The sequence below is a fragment of the Anarhichas minor genome, unplaced genomic scaffold, assembly GCF_050575085.1.
Source record: "Anarhichas minor isolate MPS153535 unplaced genomic scaffold, ASM5057508v1 ptg000136l, whole genome shotgun sequence".
NCBI lineage: Eukaryota > Metazoa > Chordata > Actinopteri > Perciformes > Anarhichadidae > Anarhichas > Anarhichas minor.
Genome location: NW_027466582.1, coordinates 7211055 through 7234314, shown reverse-complemented (window position 1 = coordinate 7234314; position 23260 = coordinate 7211055). Strand labels below are relative to the sequence as shown.

Here is a 23260-nt window from a genome sequence, read left to right as displayed (position 1 = left end):
ACACACAAAGTAATTAAATATGATGCATGAAATTGAACCTTAATTGCCCAAGTATGCACAATATTTCACAATGACAAATTCTTTGATGAAATGAGCTTAGACTCTCACTAAAAGCACACGTAAGCATTAAAGATTATTCTTGTCCAAATATGTGTGAACAAATTAGTCTGTCTGTGGTGTTACCTGACCTCTCCACGTGATCCTCCTCCTCCAAATCAAATGAAGGTGAGCCATTCAATAACAAGCACTTAATCCTGGGTACTTTAGAACTGAGGTTTGTGTATTGAGATTAACTTTGTTGGAGCTGAAAGGGGGCAGGAAGCACAATTTCCTACACATCAATGTGGAGGAGCAGACCCCTAAAGACCTGAAGCTTTATAAAACATAACTTATCTTATTTCACATGGAAGTCTAAAAGGGGGGAAATCACAAAGAAAAACGTTAGAACCCTGTATAATGTCTAGATGCAGAATCACAATCAACAAGACAAAAATACATTTTTAATGACATATCCTTTTAAGTTATTTTAAAAGTGTATTTATTGAGTGTCTTCCTGTTATACGGATATAACATATCCAGTAGATATACTCTGCATCCTATATTTCATTGTGTACACAAATTATCATAGGGAACTAGTCACTTTGCAGAAGGGCTCTTTCAATCAGTTGTTGAAAAATAGGGGGATATGTTTATATAACGGAAAATAACTGTATTCAATTCTGTTATCATCACGCAACACAATGCAACCCTTAGGGGCCTCAGATTAGGAAATGGCAGTTTCCGATTTGCCTCGCTTTGATGGCTACTGGTCAGTTATTGCTTCATCCATTCCAAAGCGGATAAATGTTTTCACTGCCGATGTGTATTGAGCATGCAGATTCCATTAAAAACCCCTTTAAAAGAGACCTGCGGCCGCTCCACCTTCCCAGGTGTGATGCCTTCACACCTCCGGCGTCGTGCAGACGTCTGAAGTCAGTGCGCGGCTGCTGCAGTGCCAGCCGGCCCCGATGGTTGCCCCATTCACACATACAGGCCGAAGCACCTTTGATCGCGGGAGGATTTAAGTCCAGCGAGGCGCGCAGGTCTCCAGACTAAAGTCAGTCGCTGGAAATAAGACGTCGAGGAGCATGTCTTCAGTTCATGGGAATATACGCGTCGGGGATCTGAATCATTTCCAGATGTATCACGAGGGACCTCTGCAGATAAACAGCATGGTGAACTCAGGTATGTGGCTGGTAGTGAAAGTATCATTCTGTGACAAACTGTATCGTAACACACACCAAAGGTCACAGCAAGTAACGGTTTACAGCCGGGTCAGTGCGTAATTTACGCACACGTCCATTGTGGTGTTTCTGTGACTCCCATTTATCTAACGGTCCTTAACTAAATAGTGTGCACGTTTTATTTTTCAGATTATGGAGCCTCAGGTGTTACAAACTACTTCAACCCAGCAAACTCTGTGCCGAGGGCGGATAAATGCGTGGCAATACTGACCCACAGGAGGAAGAGGACAAACTTCACCCAGCAGCAAATCGAGGTGTTGGAGAAAGTTTACTCGGAGACTAAATATCCCGACATCTACCTGCGAGAGAGACTGGAGGCTCTGACCGGGCTACCGGAGTCCAGAATTCAGGTAATGTCTAATGGAATGGTATCTTAATAAACACCAAGTTGTTCAACTGTCCTCACATTTTCCACACACAAATTGCAGGTGTGGTTTCAGAACAGAAGGGCTAAGTCTCGTCGCCAAGTTGGCTCATCGGTGAAGGTCGCAAACTCGCCAGCAGCTGGTCCCTTTAGCCAGCTCCAGAGCAGGATGGGCCCAGAGAAAGGTAATTATTACAGTCACATTATTGTGATTTTTGTTTTGGCTTCCGATCCACTTATTTCCCCCCTCAGGCATCAAGTTCTCAGTTGTTGTCCTCTCAGACCCAATTTGCTGCTGAAATGTCTTCATGCTTGATTTAAAGTCCCCTACCTTGATAGAATATGTTGCTGGAAAACAACTCGCATCAATGTGAAACACCACATTTCTTTTATTTCACAACTAATTGCCTCACCCACCTTTTCTCTTTCAGTTTATGACAACCATAGAGCCGAGGCACACAGGGTAGGAGGTTTTGGACTGGAGGAGAGTTTCAGACCCACAATGCACCAAAACACAGACGATGCTCACAGAACCAGTATGCCCACCGAACCCAGCAGCTACGTACACACGTCCGCCTCTTGCATCTACGACAAGGAGCGAACCAGAGTGACGCCTGAGCAGATGCAAAGACGCGAGCTGAGCGTTAACGTCCCGTGCTGTAACGTCCATCTGTACCCCAACGAGAACGAGCAGCCTCCCAAGATCGAAGCCAACATGTCCGCTAACCAGGGACCAACGGTTCTGGTGGAATATGACAATTTCCCACCGAACAAGACCATCGGACCAGAGATGAAAGTTGTGATTCCTCCCATCCCCACCCAGAATAACTTCAGCAGGTCATCCCCAAAGGATACCGGATGCCAAATCCAGTATTCATGTGTGAGGGCCACGGGGGACCGGTTCAGTCACTTCTCCCCGATCCACACTACCGAGGCCCCGGACTTTACCGACTCAGACTCCGACTGGGAAAACGAGGCCATGGCTGGCTTCAGTGGCTTTATGTGATGCATTATAAGAGCCGATATAAAGACAGCTACATGTATCATAAGAGGCAGTATACAGTTGTTTGCGTAAATGGAAAGTTTGTATTTATTGTTAAATTGTAATAAAAGTGTTGATTGTGAAAAAAGAATAAAAAGAAAACCGTTTGTTTATGTCTGTTAATAAAGACTAAAAACTAGAAGACAGATTACTGCTTTGCAATATTATGTTTAATATAAAAAGACGGAAACATTTATATACAATTGCCCCGAGGCACTCTCATATACAACTTTACAAAACTGAAAAAGGAGATTCTCAAGGAAAAAACGGTTGACTTAAATTTTCCGGGCTTAGTGTGGGGGTTGCAGCAGTAGCCATGCCAAATATGGAAATGCTAAGATCATCTTAAGGAAGTAAAAGGCTTCAAAACCCCAGAGTTCTCCTTTATAAAAATACCAAAATCTTTTTCAGTGCACACAAAATTACAAAAACCCATTTCTGAATACACAGCAGAAATGTTGACGGTAGTTCTAATAATCAGAGATATTGTACAATTATCTACAATGAACAATTTTATAAAACATTCTTGCTCCCCGTGCTTACCATCAGCGGAGCAACAGAACACGTCACTTACAGGGTTAAACTTTAGAGATAGCAAAATATTGTTTCATAACCATACACACCTACTCAAAAATAAATAAATATGGACTATAAAAACGGTAAGAATCAATGTTTGGCACATGAAACCAATAAATAACCATCGACAGTTTGGAGATGTGGATTTGTAGCAACAGCTAAAGGTTCTTTCAGATTCGTGTTCAATTGGGTGCACCAACATTTTTCATACAGTAAAATGGGCGGCTAAAATACTTCGGACGTCCTCCGTCCCTTCAGCACAACGCTGCGGGAGTCCGGGCAGAACGCTGAGTCGGTTCACTGGGACGTCCAAATTCAGATCGCATTGGTGGTGGTCCACAACATCCGTGTGAGCAGTCTCGTATCAGTTCAGGTGAAAGCACCGTCTCAAGAGACCGTGTTAACGGGCCGCACCACTGCGTGTGGTGCGGAGGAGGCCGGTTCTCAGACTGCATTGGTGTTGTTGGCAGAGAATGCGTGCAGATTTCCCAGCTGACTAAGGCCACTCTGGATGTGTGCCACGTGGATCTCAACATTATTCTGGAAGCAACTAGGAACACAGAAGACAATAGTATCAGAAATGTTCAGAACCTACAGGACTTTCAAAGCTGTCAGACTGCTGTGCTGTTAACACTACACAACTCGCTGCCTGGTAATCGGGTCTAAAATGCGTTGTGGTTTTCACACTACTGGACTGACTAGCGACATGGGGGGGGGTGTCACATGCTAAAAGATCTTTTAGTGGAAGGAATCCCTGATGAGTATGTTTAGGCGTCAATCTACATTTTGTCACAAATTCACACGAGAGAAGCGACTCGGACGTCGTCCTGCTTGTTGTTCACAAAACAGCCCATTTTCACACATCTTTAAAATGTCCCCTATGTATATCAGTTGCCTTGTTATGTGTTATGTTTACTACTCATGTTCAGAGTATTAGATCAACACTTACAAATCAAAGTTGACTAGTTTATGGATCAATAAATGTGGTCAATACACGTCTCACTTGTTTCCTCTTGGTTTCGTTTTTTGTCTGTCGTCACACTCGTAGCTCTGCTGGCTCAGCATAGACGTAACAACAGATATGCGTTTTAAAATGGAAATGTACTCATGTGGCACCTAATGTGGCCTCATTTAGCCTGAGGCAAGCATGCCGTGCTCAGAGCCCTGAAGCCGCATGGGCACAGAGCACTATTACTTGTTTATTCAAAATGTATTAATGTTGAACGTGTGTCCAAATTGCAGCAGATTTTCCACGGCAATCCCTTGAGTCCCCATCAATACACCCACCAAGTGTGAAATAGATCGGATAAACGCTTCTGAAGATATGCTACGGATAATACCCACATACAGACAGACAGAGAGTCCTAGCTTTAGAGCTACAGCCAACACCCTACGTAGGAGCAACAGCAACAACTGTGGTCCGTGTTGCCTCTGATCTGAGGCTTTTGTCGGAGAGTGTGTCAGGGCTAAAGTGGTGTGAACTAGGCATGAGGAGGTTTAGCTAGAAACACTGAAGGGGCTTTTTACCTGAGGTTGGAGGGATCAATGGACGCCTTGATGTCATTAAGGGAGTCTGTTAGAGATTTAAATTCAAAGGAATTCAGGTCTCCCCCATCTGCCAGACACTGAAACAAATTAGGAAAAAATAGATTAATGAACAAGTTATCAAAGTATATCTGTCTGTTATGTAATTATTGTGGTAGATACAAAAGCTGCTGAAGAACGTTCACAACCGGCTTCTTAACGTATCGATGTTCTCCTGATATAAACATGTATCTACATCCTTTACCTTGATCTGCAGCAGTAGAGCGGTGAGGCGGGAGATGAGGTGCGTCAGGCTGGGGTTGGTCACGCTCTGCTGTCCCTCCTTCAGCGAGTTGCTCAGCTGCACCATCTGCTGGGCTTCGTCCTCACAGCGCCGCCGCAGCTCTGTGGGATGGTCGGCCGGAACCATGCCCTGATCTGGAGCCAGCTGCAACGGACACATTTATTTAGATTGGTCAAGGTGGACTATGAAGTGAGATGCTAGGAATGTCAGTGGAGAGAAGTGCATCTGTAGACTTACATCACAGCAGAACTGCTGAACTTCATGGAGCACCTTATTCAGATCCTTATTAAGCCGTTCAAGCTCGAGCACTGTGGTCGCATACCGCTTCTGAAAGTCCAGGTCAATAGGCATCGAGTACGACTTCTGAAAACAAAAGCACAAGTTTAGTTAGGCTTGATGTATGCATCTCATGTTTTGAATCAACTTTTAATAAAACAATGATGATTGTACCAGCTTCTCTGCCTCTGTGTTCATTTCTTTCAAGTTCTTGATGTGGTCTTTCTTGATCATGAGGATCTTGGACAGCCTCGTCTAGGCATTAAAAAAATAAAACAAAGAATATGTTACAAAGCTGTAGGATGTCATATTTTAGTATTCCATTGTAATCACAGGAAGTATTTACCACTTGGATGAGGAATTTGACAGGAAATCCTCCCAGAGTATCTCCCTCAGCACCAGGCAGCTTGTTCCTCCACGGCGACTGGTTGACGAGAGGGTCATTGTCCTGTTATCAAAAACATCAAGACTAGTTGTTTTTTCTATGATGACAATGTCTGAACTGTCCCTATACAGTACATGCCACCACTGACTAACATATCTAAACATACTTTTTGCATATATACATTCACAACCTGCTTGTACGAGATATGTGGACCACAACCAGATCGGGATTATTGGCTGCCTCCCAAAAGTATCTGTTGCAGTAGATCAGCCTTCTCACAGCCAGAGCAGATTCAAATCAGTACCAAATAGCATTGACATTGTGCTGACACAGCACATGTTTATCTGTCTTTAGATGTAGGGGTACGGTACCATGAGGATGGGAGTGGTGGCGGATGGGTAAGGCCCCCTGGGCGGAGTCACGACGTTCTGCATGTAGCGTGATATCCGATGCTTCTGGGCAAAGGCTGAGATGGGCATGGTCTCATTGGGCTCATTGCTCTGGAAAACACAAGCATCACCCGACGTCCAAGACTATAATCACATTCCTTTAGCACAGCTACTGCACATCTTTGTATTTTGACAGAATCAACAACTAAAAGTTGTTACGTGTAACCTCAAAACGCACAACAGGCCATTCTTACCAAGACTTCGTAGTCAGGCACAGTGTGTGTTCCCAGGCCACTGCGGTCGAAGGTGACGCGATAGGTGGCAGCGCTCGTGTCCACTGCATCGATCTGCCCGGTGAACAGCCCGTCATGGACGCCCCGGAGTCGAGCTGAGGAACAGAGAGGAAAAACAAACTGAATCAGAATTATTACTGGTAACACACCTCAAATGAGCATTGGACATCCTCACTATGAATACTGAAAATTGTAGACTGGGTGCGTTTCGTTCCAACCGTCTTACCGGTGACTTTGGTTCCTATGATGAGTGGCAGAGGGATTTCATCTGGAAGGTCTTTGCAGTTCGACACGTCGGACAGTTTTCTCTGCTGCAGCAGACGCATCTTCTGCCTCTTCTGCCTCAGCGCTGTCCGCTCCTCAGCGAAGAACGCTGACGAACACCTGGAGGGGTCAACGAAGCATAACGCGTTAACATCTCTTTTGAGGCTTTGTTTTGAGGAAACGGCGTCATAAAAACAAATGCAGGGAGAAAACTATTTCAACATGTTTGACAAACACGAGGAGTGAAAACGGCGTGTAGAAGCTAGAAGCACACGTCTTAAAGATTGCAGTGTACCGTCGGGGTTTCCCCATCAGTCTCCTGATTGTTCCCCACTCGACCCTCGTCAGCTTTCTCGTTTTCAGGTTGGGGAAAGACTCCTTGAGACACAGGCAGAACTCATTGTCGCCCTCAAAGAGCGGTCTGGAAGAGATAATAATAATAACGCACATCGTTAACACATCATTCGACAAACATTGCAGATCAAAAAGCATCTCTGAATCGATTACAATTCATCAAAATGACTTGCTGTCTTCTGAAGGTGAACGTGAGAATGTACCTGTCGATATTGGAATAGAACCATTCGTAGATGCACCATTTGTGAGCTTTGGGAAGCTTAAGGAGGTTTCTTAATCTCAGCCCTATTTTCTGGGATGCCTTCTTATCTGGTGTCACCACATTAGAACATTTCTGTAAAGCAAAACATTTAAACAGTTATTCCACATAAAGGCATATCTATGTTTGGAAAAATAATAAATACAATAAATTGAACACTTTAAGAAGGGTTATCCTACACAAATTCATTCTTTCACTACGCTAGGCAGCTGTAACATTATTCACTCAAGGGCAACTTCTTCCTCCGGAAACAAAGCTATGAATTATTTTGTGTGGTCAAGCAGACGACTAGCAGGAAAGCACCGTTGCTTAAAAGTCTTGCTATGTTTACTTCACTGGTTTTGTAGCTTATGTTTAAAGAAGGAGAGGCAGCGGTCTGGAGTCACGTTTGAATCCGTACCACAATCTGTTCATTTCATCAAACAACTTGGCAGTCACATCGTTTTCTGATACACTCAGAATTACGTTTTTATGCAATTTGGAGCCGTTATTGCTGATTGGAAATCCACATTAAAAAAAAGGTGGCACATTTTCCCCTTAAGTCAAGGACTACATTTGCAATAAACTACTGCTGCAGCACAGGTGGGCTCAGTGACACGTTAGAGAGTAGGAAGGGCTTCTACCCCCCACGAGTCCCTTTCACAGTGAGCAGGCTGTACCTGTGGGGTGCTGACCCGTTGGCTCCTCCGAGGGGATCTAGAGGGGAGACGCTGTTGGGGCGACTCATCCTCCTCCCGAAACAAACGACTTCTCTTTGAGCTCCGCGTGGGCTGGAAGGATACATGTTGAAAGAAGTTTATGAATTGTGCCAATGATACTTCGAGAATAAAATCATTTTCATACAAGTCGCAAATATTTGTGTACATTTCTCTTGTAGAACTTTACAGAAATCAATTTAAAGCGCAGTTGTAAGCACAAAAAACTGACCCACATTAGTTGGAGTTATGTAAAAAATGTAGTTGAATCAATGCAATCATGCAGATACACACAAGATTCAGGCAATATCAAGCATAATCAGGCAATATAGGGATGCACCAATCCAATTTTTTAAATCCTGGTAGCGATACATGGGTTTTGGGTATCGATCCAATACCAGTGTGTATTAATAAGCTGTATGCCTCACTGTGTGGAAGGGACTGGAATCATCGTTTTATGTGCAAAGCAACAACAGGTTTAACTTAAACATTGCTTTTTTTAAAGAGTAAGCTTTTTAACGCAGCAACAAATTGGTCACTACCTAAACAGGAATTAAAATACAGTAATATATAGTATATATAGAATATACATCAAATTGAATTGATTAGATCGGGCCCATTGTCATCGATATCCAATATCAGCTATTTAAGTCAGTGTCGGCAATATCTTTGTTGGTGCACACTGCCACACTTTCCGGTTTGCAGTTTATTTCTAGGGGTCCCAAACTGTGCCGCTGACAGTCAGACATACTGCCTTGATAGATTTGCACTCGACATACTGACCAGTTGCATGTGGATTGCACATTCCTTCCAAATCTGCATTTCTTAATGTGGCAATAAATTCAACCAGGGAGCTGGAAAGTATAATTGCTAAGAAAGCACTCTTACTGTGTCCATTATGAGGGAGGACTGTCGTCCCCTGGTGTTGTGAGCTCTTGGGAAGCTGTTCTTTTCATTCAGAGTGTTGGACAAACTGCCTTCTATAAAAAAACAAATGCATTAATTCAAAATAGTGGGAGGACACCTGATACAGGACCCCACTGAGACATTCACATTATCGAATTCCAGACTCAAAACTACTCTCATCTCACAGATGATGTAATTGAGGTAGATCATTTTCTTACAGGTGTTGACACATGTTATCCTTCCCAATGTGGGGACTAAACTCCACTGTGTCTCTGACGGCATCAGCCACAAATGTACGGTAGGGTGGGTTGTCTATTGTCGTTGTGGCGCGTCATACAGAAGTCTAATACAATAAAGGACATACGTAGGTAACCTATGCCATGTGTCTGCTAATGCACACGCAGACCAGATTCACAAAAATCTTCATAGGCTAAGTGTGTTTCGGCATACATGGAATTTGACACAGTAGTTCCCAATATACTTACACAGTGCCAGGGACAGATACACAGAAAGTTAAATAAAGATGCAGCTCACATACCTTTCAGACTGACAAGTGCCTCTGCTGAGGAGCCTGGGAAAGAGAAAAGGCTAGCGTTACATCGATTGAACGTTACAGTAACGCACTCACGGCGTATGACTATACTGTAAATATTTTACTACACACTTCAGGGTGATAAAAAACGTATCGAGGCCGTTCTCGTTAGTTTTAAGTTAGTGATACTCAATACATTTTTTTTAAAGCTACCACAGAAAACGTCTGCAGGGTGCTTATGAGACTGCCCTTTAAACACTGACAGCAGCCGGATAGCTTAACGCTACGTTAACTGAAGTTACATATAGCTAGCGCAGTCAGTTAGGCCTTAATCCCCAATATGAGCTGTCAAGAATGGGCATAACGTCAGCTGTACAAATCATACCCACGAAACGAGCTAACATAAGCTAACGTTACACTTGGTACGACCAGGAGATAAACATGTATTTAAATCAACTACGTTCACATCGATTGAAATTACTATTTCATCTGTTTAATAGCAAAAATAACTAGTTTCCCTTCACCGTCTTGTCAAAACGATACACAACGACGTTACCATGTAACGTTAACCAACCGCTAACGAACGTTAAATAAAAGACTAACAAACTGCACCAAGCTAACGTTACTGGCTAACGTGTGTAACGATACTTTTAGTAACGTTAACAGAGACGTTGTGGTAGTCCCTTTGTTATTGCTGCTTACGACGTAAGGCTAGCAGACGTTAGCTCATAGCTAAGCTAACATTATTTGTTTACCCAGTTGAGCTAAAGTAACTTGCTCAACTCCAACATTAGCTATGGTTAGCCTCTCATGCTAACAAGCGTTAGCCGACTTGGGGAGACCGGTATCTCTTATAGCGTATAGAAAACACTTTGTGAACTCTGCCCAAAACTTACGATATTCATTACATGGACAACAATAGCAGTGTATCACCAAATGTTGTATTTTATCACTACGGGGCCTGCTGCGTGTTTACAATGCAAAACTCCTTGAATATATGTTATTACTCACTCTCGTCTAACAGCTGGTCCATCTCCGCCATCTTGAATTAGCCGCGCCGCTTTTTCAAAGACGTTGTCAAACTGCATTCTGGGTCGGGACGCTATCTGGAGGGCGATTTGAGAAATAAAAAGCACATCATTTATCAAACCGACGACTGCAGAATCACTTTGTATTATATGTGCAAACACACACTTACAGTCACTCAATATAAATCCAACTTTCCGTACGAAATGTAACGGGAAGTTCTTGGAAAACAGTTTCTTAAGCAAAAGTGAAAGTCAGAGTAGACACTCCGCATCCACACATTGTCATACAGCACTTGAGTTACAGTCACATGTTTATTTTTTCTTCAATTTAATTCATTGTTGGGAATAATTTATGTATTATTCCCAACTTCCCATGGTGCAAGTTGTTGTTTTTAACAATGTTAAACATAGAAAACCATAGCCAGTATAAAAAGCCTTTTAGTCTCTTTCAAATGGGAAATCAAGTTAATAAATACTATTTCTGTTTAGTGGCATTAGGGTTTTTAATATTTAAATGTCCTACAAGATCTAGCATCACACTGTCTCTGACCTGCCCAAGGGTTAATAGGGAAAAAGAGAAAGCCCTACAGGAAATAAATCCAGCATCTCATAACTTTGAAAACTTGACATGCAAATTTACATTTATTTTCACTGTAATCAAATCCAAAATTGAAATTGTATCCAACATGCAGTGGAACAAAATAATGATAGACAAAGGCAGGCATGACCTTTTGAAAACATTTTATTGTATTTGAGGTAAGCGAGAAAAACACTAAGAAAAAGTGTAGCACATAACATCGCAGTCCTTTCTTTTGCAGAACACTTTGCAAAAAACACAAACCACATTTTTCATTTTCGGCAAGGAAGACAGTTTGAGAGACAAGCAACAAAACAAATATATACACGTCCAACCTTGTACAGTATCTTTGAACCCAACAGTCGACAAAACGTTTGTGTATGTCTGCAGACAATCCCTTCTAAACTTGCATTACTAAACCTTAATTAACTAAAAGTGTAACTAAGAATGAAGTCGTAAGATCCTTTTCAAATTCAAGATAACCACGTGAAAACTACAAACATTTTCTGATGTTCATGTCTAAACCAAAACCTTTCTATGTAGTGTGCACCGCTTGCTTCAATCACAATATTGAACTGTGAGTTGTCTCTTTTATGAGCAAGTGAAGTAGGTATTTAAGTACATAATGTGTTAGTATGGAAGACTGCCAGCTATTAAACCTGATGAAAAAGCAATAAAGTGTCTTGAGACTTCCGTTGCCTGTTGTAAAGCATGGTAGAGCATCATTCCATCACCAAATATTTTCTGTTGCAGCGAATGAAGCCCGGGCGTTTGGAGGCAACAGTGGTTTTAGTTTTCACTGAAGGAGGGTCTGGACAAAGCATCTCTCACCACAGGGACGTCTGGTAGTTAAACTTGATCTTCAGGAGATACTTCATGTTTACCTGGGCCACATCATACACAATGTACCTGGAGGAGCAGCAGCTTAGGAAAACAAAGACTACAGATGACTGACTCGGTGAAATAAGAGGACATTTCACACAAATTACAGACATGAGGGGAACAGAAATAGATGATCCAATTTATGCCAGAATACCTAATTGTAATTGGTATAAAACACCATTGGTTCCTCAGAGTGTTCTACATCATGATCGGGAGGTTACAAAACAACCCTTCTGACATTAAAGATAAGACATGCTGAGCTTTTAAACCAGCCATCCAAGATCAATCCTATTTTGAAATTAGATCGGAAACATGAGTCCAAATTCAGGCTAAATTTCGTGTTATGTGAACTTGGCAATAGCGTAAAATCTAAAGCACCTGTACACATTATATAAAAACTATAAATTTAAATTGAGTCAGTTTATTTAATGTCGAGAACAATTTGTACTGCCTCAGTCTTTGACTCCGCACACAACAAACTACTAAATACGTAATTATATGGCAAAGCAGGAAAGATACGGGGTAATTTGGAAAGATTATTGTAAAAGTCATAACCCAGGTGGTCAGTGTTAAAGGATACTCGTTGTACAGGAGACTTGTGTCATCAATGTTCGTGTTGGCTCCTTTTCCCAGAGGTACCTGCACGCCATCCAAAGTGACAGATGCAGTTGGATCAGGAGCAGATCTGCCCAAACCTGCAAGAACAAAAAAAGTTAATGAATAAAAGTATTTTCAAACTTTGATGTATTATAAACAAGAGGCTCCTACCACGATAATGACAATGTTCAACAAAACAAGTTGTGCAAGTCAGCTAAATAACACTTTATTAAAAAGGCACAGCGTGTAGGAATTAGGGGAAATATAATATAATATTAATAACTATATTATCATAAGTGGATAATCACCTGAAACTAAGGATTATTGTGTTTCTGTTAGCTTAGAATAAGCTCTGCATATCTGCTCATATCTAGAGGAGCAGGTCCTCTTCACGGAGTCCGCCGTGTTGCACCGCCATGTTTCTACAGTAGCCCAGAGCAGACAAACCAAAACCTGGCTCTAGAGAGGGCCAATAACACTTTTACTTTACCTGAAGGCCACCGTAGCTCTCTAACACGCTTTTGAAACCGTGGTATCGTCAGCTGCTGTATGTCTTCCGTTATTCCTAAATTAGTGTTATTATGGTTAAGGATGGCCACGGAGTGAAATGAACGGTATTAGCACGGTTTTTCACTCGGTGGCTTACGTTACCTGCAACCTCACCGCTAGATGCCACCAAATTCTACACACTGTGCCTTTAAGCTATCCCAAACAGCCCGCGGACAATCAAAACAAAATGTGCAGTGACTAAAGTTTTCTGACCTTTGACACTGTGCTTGCCCTTAGGTAGTTTTGAAATGTGGGACGCCTTCTTCAATTCATGCCTGCATTAAAAAAAAAACCCACATTCATTTATATTATCATCACACATAAAGCACATGAAAAGGTTGATATTCAGGCTCTCTTTTTTTAAAGAACTCAGACGGTCACTTACATGTTGCCGAGGGCCACCTCGGCCAGCAGTAGGAGGCCTACAGGGTCCGACTGGGAGGTGTGACAGTAGTTCGCACTCTTGGACACCATGTCGGCGAAGTACACACCTTTACCGAACATGTAACCAGTCTGGAGAAAATGAAGCAAAGCGGCAATGTAACACAGGACTGAAAAGGGGAAAAATATACTTAAAAACATGACGGAATATTTGAAAGTTTATTTCGGGAAGTGAACGCGTTACATTGTGGCCGAAGCACAAATGGAGGAAGCAGTTTTTGGTTCCCCTCAAACTTGAACTCAGCCTAACCACAAAGACAAACTCACCACTGGGGCCTCTGGAGGGGCAATGCGAAGACCCTGAGACATGATGCCGGCGTAGTTGGTGGCACGAGAACCGTGCCACAGCAGCTGGCGATTGTGTAGCTCCTCGAAGGGGCGGTACCGCTGGCGCTCTCCCTCTCGAACTATTTTGAAGATCTACAGGATGGGAAAAAATAAAAAAAATCAGGAAATGCAGCGAGATGGTAATTTATGCTGGACAACAGTACATACAGTCGATATAAACAGTAATGCACATATTGTAGAAGAATTTACATTAAGTTTGTGACTGAATCAGTAATTAGAAACAAAGATTTCTACAAACTAAGAATTCACAACACAATATTCAAATGAAGCGGTTGTCAAACCGTTGACTTACCTCTTGCACTTCAAGTGTGTAAGTGTTGTGTGTAGCGGCGTGGGTGTTCTTAACATATTGCCTAATGATCTCAGCCTCATCTGTAGTTTTGTCAACAACCTGTGAAACAACAAATATATAGCACGCTGTAATATTTCCATACATAACCTCTTCATACAATGACCACGCTGAACGTTGTTCTTAGAGAGAAAATACAACCGTCCATAAGCACGAAAGAGTAAAAACGTGGAACTACACCCCTCACCTCAATCTTGGTTTTGAGCTTCTCGTAGTTGATGTCGATGGGGTCGCTCTCATTGTCCTGGGCCCCTCCTCTCAGCAGGCTGTATGCCACTTCAATGTCCAACAGGTTGTCCAGCATCTGAACTTTGGCCTGAACAGTGATGTAATGTGGATGTTGTGAGATGCATTTATACTCCGCACATTTATAAAGCGAGACAGAACTGTACGGTGGGATTCGGTATTTGTGTCCTTACTTGAATGTAGTCCAGGCTGCTGAGCAGTGGAGGTTTCTTCATGCCGAAGTCGTGAGGGATCAGGGTGTAGAAGCGATTGGAGAGATCCAGGATCTGGGCCTCGGACTGACTGACTGACACAGCCTAATGAGAAAACAAAGAGACCCAATTAGTAATAACAAGATTGCATGGTCAGGGGAGAAACTGTGCTTCACAAGTGTCGAGCTGAATAAAAGGGAAACAGGAAAAGGAACTGAATGCTTTAAGAGTGGATTGCAATGCGCCACACAAGGAATCCCAACAGAGAGGTAAAGAGTGAGAAACAGTGCTGACCTGGTGTACTTCAGTGAGGAGAGAATAGGCGCTCTGGATCTGCCTCTTACTCAGCTTTCCGAGGGGCATCTTCTGGAGGTCAATCTGAAGACGGGACAGGAGCGATAAGACGTACGTAGGTGGGACACAGAAGATGAATGCACACACGGGTGAGGCTCAAATGAGGCTCTATTGAGATGGACATGTGTATTTTTCTTTTACAGTGCAATACATAAATAAATAAAAGGAAAACTACATTGTTCTTTTGTGGTTCTTATCTCACACGTACATGGCCACAAACAAAACAAAATAAGAGTCTTACCTCGAACTCCACCATGGCCTTCTTCATGCTCTCGACATCAAAGATCAACTTGATCAGCTCCTGGACGGGCTTGGCCAGCTTGGACTTGGTGCCGGCGGTGGCCGTCAGCCTCTTCACCGCTTCTTCGTCCTGTCAAGAAACAAGAAGACCACAGAGCCGATTCAGATACAGAACAAAACAAACCCGTCACATATGTCCTCTCTGGTTTCGAGTGCGTGTTGACGTATGTACCTGTCCGTAGTCGATCTCCAGAGGATAGAACTTATTGGGGTATTTGGTGAAGTTGGTGCAGCTCCACTCGTTGCCCGTCTTCTCTTTGTAAACACCCAGGAAGTTGTCCAGTGCAGAGTTTTTGTCGTGAAACTTGTCCAGCTTGTTGCCTCCAATGGTGGTGCCCACTCTGCCCCATGACCTGAACACCCAGTATCTGGACATACAGGGAAGAAGGGCAATGTCAGAGATAGTCTAGGTAGAATGATCATTCTGATACAATTATTATTTCTACAATTATGGAAAAAAACAAAAGTTAGCAAGCCAAGACACCCGATAAAGTGAAATGTGCGGGATGACTAGTGGAATATGAAGCTTTCAATAACCTCTGCACAACCAAAAAAAAAAAAAAGAAAGTGAAATGATTTTCTTCAGTCACACCGACCGTTTCTGTACATCATCCTCCAGCAGCTGCAGCTTATAGTAGGAGTTAGTTCCTCTGACGATGTCCACGAGGCCCAGCGTAGCGCTGTACATCTTCCCGCTCTGCTCCAACACATGAGCGCTGTTCTCCAGACCTAGGAAATCAAAATCACCAGTCCATGTCAGAAGACAATAAAAAAAGGGACAGAGATACGTCTTCAATGCAGGGTGCTCCTCGTGACTACCTGAATCTGGATCCACAGCAGCGCCTCCTTTGACCGTGAGTTTCATCTTCTTGGATTTGTTACCACCTGGAATAATGTAGATGAGTTACTCATAAATATACACCAACGAGTCCAATACTATAACACAAGTCCAGATGAATCACCCCTCGAAAACAATAAAATAACAGCTGAATAAGTATCTTTTACCTTCCTCCTCCTTCACCCTGCCTGTGCTCTTGGCAGCCAGCACTCCAGACTTAGAGGCTGCAGACGCAGCTTGTGCCTCGACCTTGACCTCTGCACCCCAGGGTGAGATGGCGTGCAGGGAGACCAGTTCCTGGAGGGCTTTACCCGACGACTTGATGTCTGTGAGGAAATCCTCGGAGACCACGCGCACGCCGGCGTCCCTGGCTTCCTCCATTTTCTTACTCATCTTCTCCACCTCCTCTGTGAAAACATGGAGGAGGAAGAAGCAGGTGGGATACAGACGGCAGGTCAGAAACGCTGGAAATATTACATCGATGGCGCTCCCTGGACCACATGTTGGTAACTCTGCAATTTTTGACGGGTAGCTCACTTTTGGTGCTGAGGCAGAGGGACGCCTTATTGGCTGTGTTGGTAATCTTCCCGCCCATCTCCTCCACAGCAGTCTTCAGATCGTCCTTGTTCTTGGTCAGCTTGCCCACAGACAACAGCTTCATACCAGTAAGAGGTTTGTCTACGGGATAGACACACAGATATTGGTAAATATTTCAATGTGTGCAGGATACCAACGCGCTCCTTCAGGTGCGGTCACTGACCTGCGGGGGCTCCCTCTGGCAGTCGCTCGGTCGGGCCACTGGATGCACTCGCCAAGGGTTCTGCTTTGACTTTGGGGAGAGTTTGGGCTGGAGCCTCCTTCGGGTAAACTCGGTCCTGTCGCTTGAACTTGAACTTTTTCAGGAAGGGAACTTCGTGGAATTCCTAAAATGATAAAGAATATTCCAAATAGTAAATGTAAGTAGTTGGTAGAGATGTAGCTCAATCACCAGGACAAATTAAAACCTATATTTCCAACCAGAATTCAGCTGCTCAAGGCTACAGGCGGTGATTCAGCATGAAAACATCGACCCGATAAGGAACCAAAAGGGGCCCTGAGAGGAGGCGACCTACCTTGGGGGTGACCCAGTCTCTGCGTATGGGTGTGGTGGTTTTGAACACACACTTTGTCCAGGCTGAGATGTCCCCTGTACAGTAATAAGCGTCGCCCTTGAACACCACCTGGCCCTTGCACTCCTTACAGGCCTCAAGAGCACCGAAAGCCATGCCGTCAGCCAGGCAGTCCACCACCTGTAAACAACACACATGTGCTGATCACGGAACAGTAACTCCAGCTGCATCAAGTATGACAGTTAGTCGCGTAGACGTTACACACAACAACAACACTTTCTCCCTCAACACAACCTTTAAATGTCATTTCATTTTGAATACAGTGGCAGTCGACTAAGAAGAGGCTCTCCTACATTCGACTCTCCAGAGGGAACCTCTTGGCCATTTGCAATCAGAAGCTCCTTCATATCATTGGTTGAACAAAACTTCTTCAGCTTGTCCTTGATTCCCCAAATTAGCTGACTTTGGTTCTGCAGATGCAAGAAAAAAGAAGAAGAAGAAACAAAAACACACACACAGAGCAGCATATTAAAAACATGGCCGCCAATCAGAATGTGATGTTTTCTGCAACATAGGAACTAAAAGAAGAAGAGAAAGTACCTTTAACTGCTCATCCAGCTGCTTCTTCTCCTCCTCTTCCTCTTTCTTTTGTTTCTTTGATGCTCCATCCATCTCATCAGCCTTACGCTTCCTGTAAGAGCAAACACAAGGTCCAAAAAGTTTTCTTCCAAACTTTTGTTGTTTTCTTTTTTTAATAATTCAGCATGGACAAAAAAAAAAAAAGAAGAGAAGAAGAAAAAACATCCAAATTAACTTCCTAAATGAGGCCAAAAGGGATACTGGAACAAACAACCCCGAGTCTGACACCTTCATTCATTATGGGAAATTAATTAGGGCCCCATCACTTAATAGACACACAAGCAGGTACATGTCTTCACAATCCCAGGTGTCAATGCTGATATCATCCCCTCTGCCCTGACAAGAAACATTCATTAGCCTCCCCGTGAGACCAGACACACACACACACACACGCACACACACACACACACACACACACACACACACACACACACACACACGCAGGCATCAGTTAATGACCATCCAGTAGCAGCCGGTCTCAGTCTGATCCTTTGTAGTGCAAAAAAACAAGACAAACGTCCCTTATCAGACAACTACTGATGCCAAGAGGGAAGAGGGGACTTCTATAAAGAAGCATCTTTCAGATGTGTTCCAACAGAGCATTAGATGTTCAATGCGAGGACAAGTGTGAGCATTATCAGGATGGCTGGAGTCAGAATAACGATGACGTACTCTGAGTAGTAACACTTGTTTTAAAAAGCGCTATCCTGCAGTAGACTGGTGAGTAACTTTAGTTAGCTTTCTTGCATTTCATCACCTGACTGAGCAGCTGAGCTTGACTTCTTATTTGAATCTCATTTCTTTCTTTAGGGACAACAATGGAGAACGCCACAGCACTGCTGAACCTCTACACTCTCCACCAAACTGTAAGCTCATCCCGTCCCTCTTCTCCTTTCCTGCAGCCTTTACAGAGCTCCTCCACTCCATCCTCCTCCAACACCTCCTCCTCCCTTCCTTCACCTCCGCCCGCTGACCTGGCGATCTCCCCGAACATGGCGTACATGGCGGCTGAGCTCGTCATCGCCTTGCTCTCCACAATCGGCAATCTGCTCGTCTGTGCCGCCGTGGGCCTCGACCGCAAGCTACGCACCGTCACCAACTACTTCCTGGTCTCGCTTGCGGTCGCCGACGTCGGCGTGGGCACGATTGCCATTCCCTGCGCCATCCTAACCGGCATTGGTTTGCCACATCACAACCTCTACCTGTGTCTGCTTATGCTGAGTGTTCTGATAATGTTCACCCAGAGCTCCATCTTCAGCTTGCTGGCGGTGGCGGTGGAGCGATACGCAGCTATATTCATGCCCTTCCGCTACAATGCGCTGATGACGCCTCGTAACGCCGCGTTGGTGATCCTGACCACGTGGCTGCTGGCCTTTCTCATCGGGCTCGTGCCTCTGATGGGCTGGCACAAGACGCCCCCCGATTCAGGCTACTGTTTCTTTGTCTCGGTGGTGGACATGACCTACATGGTCTACTTCAACTTCTTTGCGTGTGTGCTGGCACCCTTGGTGATCATGTTTCTCATCTACGCCCAAATCTTCGTCACAGTCAAGCGGCAGTTGAAGCGCATTGCAGCGGAGCACGGCGGCAGAGGGGAGGGACAGACGAGGGCTGCGGCCAGCATGCGCCGAGAGATGAAGACGGCCACTTCCCTTTTCCTGGTTCTTTTCCTCTTCGCCGTCTGCTGGATCCCCCTCCACACGATCAACTGCTTCCTGCTTCTCTGCCCACGCTGCCCCGTGCCGCTGGAGCTGCTCCTCGCTGCCATCATCCTGTCACATGCCAACTCGGCTGTCAACCCTTTCCTGTATGCGTACACGATGACGGCGTTCAGAGACGCCTTCAAGGCAATTTTCACATGCTGCAGGGCGGCGGGAGCCAGAGAGGCTTTAAATGCAGTCGGCGGCGATGATGGAGAGCGGGCGGCGGCACGACGCTGAAACACTGAACGCCGTCTGTCACATCGTAAGTACCCAACCCGCACAAAATAATATCATCCCTTCTTTTTGGACTCACCCTTCGGTTTTGACAGCAGGGAGCCTCTTCTTAAGCTCCTCCTTGTCTTCTGCCCGTAGTGCGTTGAAACCCTTCAGCTGGGCGGCGGTGTAGTCGGGCTTGAAGACCAGCTCCTCCCTGCGGCCCACAAAACACGCCGTGTGGTACCAGCGGTCGATCAGACCCAGCTGGGGCTTCTCTGCGTCCACCGTTTTCTTGGATACGCGGATCTGATCCTAAAGGAGAGAATCGTAGACTCTGTAACCCTAATGGAACGATCCCCCGTTGATCAAACTTACATGATATCTAATACATATGTCATATTGAATAACGTGAACGCATTTGTAACAGTTTTCCTAAAAGTAGCTGCTAACCTTCTCTATTTTCTGATCACAGCCTTTGCATGTGCTGCGGTTCGACTTGGCATATTCAACCGCAAAGTCATTCAGTGTCTTCTGTCCTTTAGCTCCGCCCTTCTGGTCCCCTTTTCCTGCAAGAAGGAAGAGCAATCGAGTAAAATATATTACTTTGATCATTTTTTCTAAATATTGTTATTGTTTATATTGGGGTGGCTGTGGCTCTGATGGGTAGAGCGGGTCGTGTTTTAACCAAGGTTGGCGGTTCAACCCCACCGCTCCTTCTGCCAAAGGGTCTCTGAGCCAGGCACTGAACCCAAAGAAGCCCACGGCTCCTAAAATGCTTAGGCTGCGTTAAACGCCGAGGTCAAATGTCATGTATGCAACTGTATGTTTATGACGAATGTAATAAAGTTTGGCTGATTTTATGCAAATATATTTAAGATTTCAAATCATCTACATGAAGCCACACTGGGACTACAGCTCGTACATGTTGTGTGTGGGAATGTGATATTTCAACAATCCATTAAGACCTACGTTAAATGCTAAAAGTCGAGTACTGACCTCCTACCGCTCCGCCACTCTCAATGGCCTTTTGGACCTTCTCCTGGTCCTCCCAGCGGAGGTCAGAATACCCAGAGATATCAGCCGTCGACTGAGCCGCCGCTCGCAGCCAGAAGCAGGGGAAGTGGTGCCAGTGGGGGACTTTCCCGTCAAACATGGGCGACTGCCGGACAAAAAGCAAACACAATACGTTAAAACTCAGCCAGTGATGAGCATGTGTGACATTTTTTTTGTGGCAGTTTTGTGGGGAGGATTAAAAAAAATTTGATTTCTTTGATTGCAATGCAAAGATATATGTTATAAATTATGTAGCCTTTCACCATTTTTTGGCATCTTGTATGTCCAGGTGGGCTGGGCACTTATTTGGGGAAGGGTGACACAATAAACAACTACAACCAGGGAGAATGGAAATACTCCCAACATATACTGCGGGTGGCCAATGTCAGTTTTGATTATTTTATGTTGTTTCACATGAAATGGCTTATTTAAATGAGTACTTATTAAAACGTAATAGGTGATGAATTGAGGATCTGGAGCTGCTCCACAGGCCATGAATGAAAAGCTTAAGCTTTCTGAAGCTTTCTTAGCCTCTTAAGTGAATTAATTCTCTGTGGAGACTTTGCAATGTATTAATAATACTGTTGTTATATGTTGGCCTCTGAGGCAGATGGTCACACAGACATTGTGCAGCTTGTCGTCTTGAAGAATAACCTCGAGCCACGTAAAACATACAAAACTCCCCTTTCGTGAAGAGCAGGATGCGTGCTCGCAAGAGTCCGACATTAAGACAGGCTCAGCGGCTCTTTGTGAGCAACACTCCGCAGACAATGACAAGACATTTAACAATGCTAACGAGGGCCTAACCTAAACACAACTGAAACCACACTACGAACTGCATGTTTTCACGCTCTCGTGCAATCATAAATGTTCTCTATATTCGCAGAATAAACCAGCTAATTCACAGGAGGTAGCATCCCGGCAGTGAGCGAGCTAACAGAGCATGTGTCTCCGCATGAGTCCGGACGTCGTTACCTGCACCATGATGGCCATTCTCAGCGAGTCTTTCGCTATGTTTTCCTTGCACTTCTTGCACGATGCACGGCCGCTTTTGGCATATTCCGCTTTGTACAGCTTGTCCTCTTGAGACTCCGCCATACTTCGTTGATATTATTGCAAAAAAATAAAAAGAAACTGAGTGTGAGGCTCAACTTTCTTCTGATGACAAGGGGCCACAATCAAAGCACAGAGAAGGGAAGCCCGCGTGCCTCACGGCATCATAGAGGTGAGACACGAGCTCTCACTCTGTCTCTGTTTACTGGCACCAAAACGTCCCCACAAAGCACCAGCTGCTCTCTAGATGAGATTACCACGAAAATGTACCGTTAATCAATACTTTGAAGAGTTTTCTGAAACCTGGGTATCAGGTTTTAAGCTCTATTGTAAATTACTCCACGAGGGCAGCATATCTACCGAACAACAAGGTCCAGGTGTAGACATTTATTTGGGCATTAATGCTTCAGGGTTCCAGCCAGATGTGGATTAGTACCCTGCACACAAGCTGAAGGAGACTTGGAGTCACAAACATGTGGACTCACTAGACTGGACCTCAAAGACTTGAGACTTTATAACTAGCATAATAACTAGTATGAGACTTTGACTTGCCCTACAAGACTTAAAACCAACTTAACTACTGATCTATTAATAGCAATGTTGTTGTGTAACCATGGTGGTTTATGAAGACAGATACTGATATTTTTTAGAATAAAGATCTATTAATTGTATTGTTTTCAGACAATAAATATAACACACAATATAGTAAAATAAAGATTTCATATTTATTTCCATACATGTTGGTAGTGAAACACTGAATTAAAAGAGTCAAATATATCTTAAAGGTGGCTTCTCGTGTCAGGTCCATCAGACGCCAGATGTGCAGTAGTTTGGGTTTATTCTTCTGTATATGCCTCAGGAAAAAATATAGTGTAAGAACACAGAGAACCCCTTTTTCCAACTACCGAGTGATCCATCTTTCACAATATACGATTAAGGGAGTCGACCGCAGAATACGCGCGCGAGTTGCAGCCAGAAGTAATCGAGTCCAGAGAATGGGGGAGTTCGTTCATGTTCATCCTCGATAACATGTGAAATATTTTAGAATGAACAGCGGAAGCTCTGCTGAAGAGCTGGGATTAGCCCACGTGCAAAGTATTTGTCAGGATATCAAAGGGTTCGCTATTGCCTGATGTGAAGCTGTTCAAGTTTCAATTAAAGAAGGAAGGAAGCAAAATAAATTCATATTATAACATATTAATATACCCTCGCACATAGTTTAAATGAATCCAGACTCACAATTCAGAGGGACAGTTATATATATATATATATTGTGTTTTATTATTTTATACATGTGAAAATCACATAGTAGTAGTAGCATGGGAAATAACTTATAGTATA

At 43.9% G+C, this 23260-nt stretch overlaps 4 protein-coding genes across 4 annotated transcripts; 2 read left to right on the top strand and 2 right to left on the bottom strand.

The window, feature by feature from the left end:
• The first annotated feature begins 1127 nt into the window (after positions 1-1127).
• On the top strand, positions 1128-2653 carry mixl1 (Mix paired-like homeobox). Its single transcript, XM_076084406.1, has 4 exons — positions 1128-1224; positions 1413-1633; positions 1712-1832; positions 2079-2653. Exons 1-4 carry the CDS (start codon positions 1128-1130, stop codon positions 2651-2653), a joined length of 1014 nt encoding a protein of 337 aa, XP_075940521.1.
• A 188-nt stretch (positions 2654-2841) lies between these two features.
• lin9 (lin-9 DREAM MuvB core complex component) lies at positions 2842-10570 on the bottom strand. The gene is made up of 15 exons (XM_076084405.1): positions 10458-10570; positions 9453-9485; positions 8897-8988; positions 7973-8083; positions 7258-7388; positions 6996-7121; positions 6663-6820; positions 6398-6531; positions 6126-6254; positions 5716-5817; positions 5544-5624; positions 5331-5456; positions 5055-5237; positions 4793-4890; positions 2842-3815 (listed from the first exon to the last, which is right to left on the bottom strand). Exons 1-15 carry the CDS (start codon positions 10486-10488, stop codon positions 3710-3712), a joined length of 1641 nt encoding a protein of 546 aa, XP_075940520.1. The 5' UTR covers positions 10489-10570; the 3' UTR covers positions 2842-3709.
• Positions 10571-11198: 628 nt separating this feature from the next.
• On the bottom strand, positions 11199-22067 carry parp1 (poly (ADP-ribose) polymerase 1). Its single transcript, XM_076084359.1, has 23 exons — positions 21842-22067; positions 20810-20972; positions 20264-20379; positions 19911-20125; positions 17856-17946; positions 17609-17725; positions 17259-17435; positions 16907-17069; positions 16684-16824; positions 16314-16553; positions 16128-16193; positions 15905-16037; positions 15481-15676; positions 15250-15378; positions 14949-15032; positions 14637-14759; positions 14405-14533; positions 14161-14259; positions 13788-13940; positions 13465-13592; positions 13293-13354; positions 12514-12628; positions 11199-11960 (listed from the first exon to the last, which is right to left on the bottom strand). Exons 1-23 carry the CDS (start codon positions 21962-21964, stop codon positions 11879-11881), a joined length of 3045 nt encoding a protein of 1014 aa, XP_075940474.1. The 5' UTR covers positions 21965-22067; the 3' UTR covers positions 11199-11878.
• On the top strand, positions 18713-20657 carry adorb1a (adenosine receptor B1a). The gene is made up of 2 exons (XM_076083945.1): positions 18713-19859; positions 19970-20657. Exon 1 carries the CDS (start codon positions 18713-18715, stop codon positions 19832-19834), a length of 1122 nt encoding a protein of 373 aa, XP_075940060.1. The 3' UTR covers positions 19835-19859; positions 19970-20657.
• Positions 22068-23260: the final 1193 nt, after the last annotated feature.

What these genes read in the sequence shown, in the direction of transcription:
- mixl1 (XM_076084406.1), top strand. Translation starts at nt 1,128, where the DNA reads ATGTCTTCAGTTCATGGGAATATACGCGTCGGGGATCTGAATCATTTC. An exon ending in AAACAGCATGGTGAACTCAG is followed by an intron (nt 1,225 to 1,412) that starts GTATGTGGCTGG and finishes TTTATTTTTCAG; the next exon opens with ATTATGGAGCCTCAGGTGTT. An exon ending in CAGGATGGGCCCAGAGAAAG is followed by an intron (nt 1,833 to 2,078) that starts GTAATTATTACA and finishes TTTCTCTTTCAG; the next exon opens with TTTATGACAACCATAGAGCC.
- adorb1a (XM_076083945.1), top strand. Translation starts at nt 18,713, where the DNA reads ATGGAGAACGCCACAGCACTGCTGAACCTCTACACTCTCCACCAAACT.
- parp1 (XM_076084359.1), bottom strand. Translation starts at nt 21,964, where the DNA reads ATGGCGGAGTCTCAAGAGGACAAGCTGTACAAAGCGGAATATGCCAAA. An exon ending in CAGGGTGAAGGAGGAGGAAG is followed by an intron (nt 16,194 to 16,313) that starts GTAAAAGATACT and finishes ACATTATTCCAG; the next exon opens with GTGGTAACAAATCCAAGAAG. An exon ending in AGGCCATGGTGGAGTTCGAG is followed by an intron (nt 15,033 to 15,249) that starts GTAAGACTCTTA and finishes TCCCGTCTTCAG; the next exon opens with ATTGACCTCCAGAAGATGCC.
- lin9 (XM_076084405.1), bottom strand. Translation starts at nt 10,488, where the DNA reads ATGGCGGAGATGGACCAGCTGTTAGACGAGA. An exon ending in ACACAGAGGCAGAGAAGCTG is followed by an intron (nt 5,457 to 5,543) that starts GTACAATCATCA and finishes TTTTGTTTTCAG; the next exon opens with AAGTCGTACTCGATGCCTAT. An exon ending in ATTGATCCCTCCAACCTCAG is followed by an intron (nt 3,816 to 4,792) that starts GTAAAAAGCCCC and finishes CTGTGTTCCTAG; the next exon opens with TTGCTTCCAGAATAATGTTG.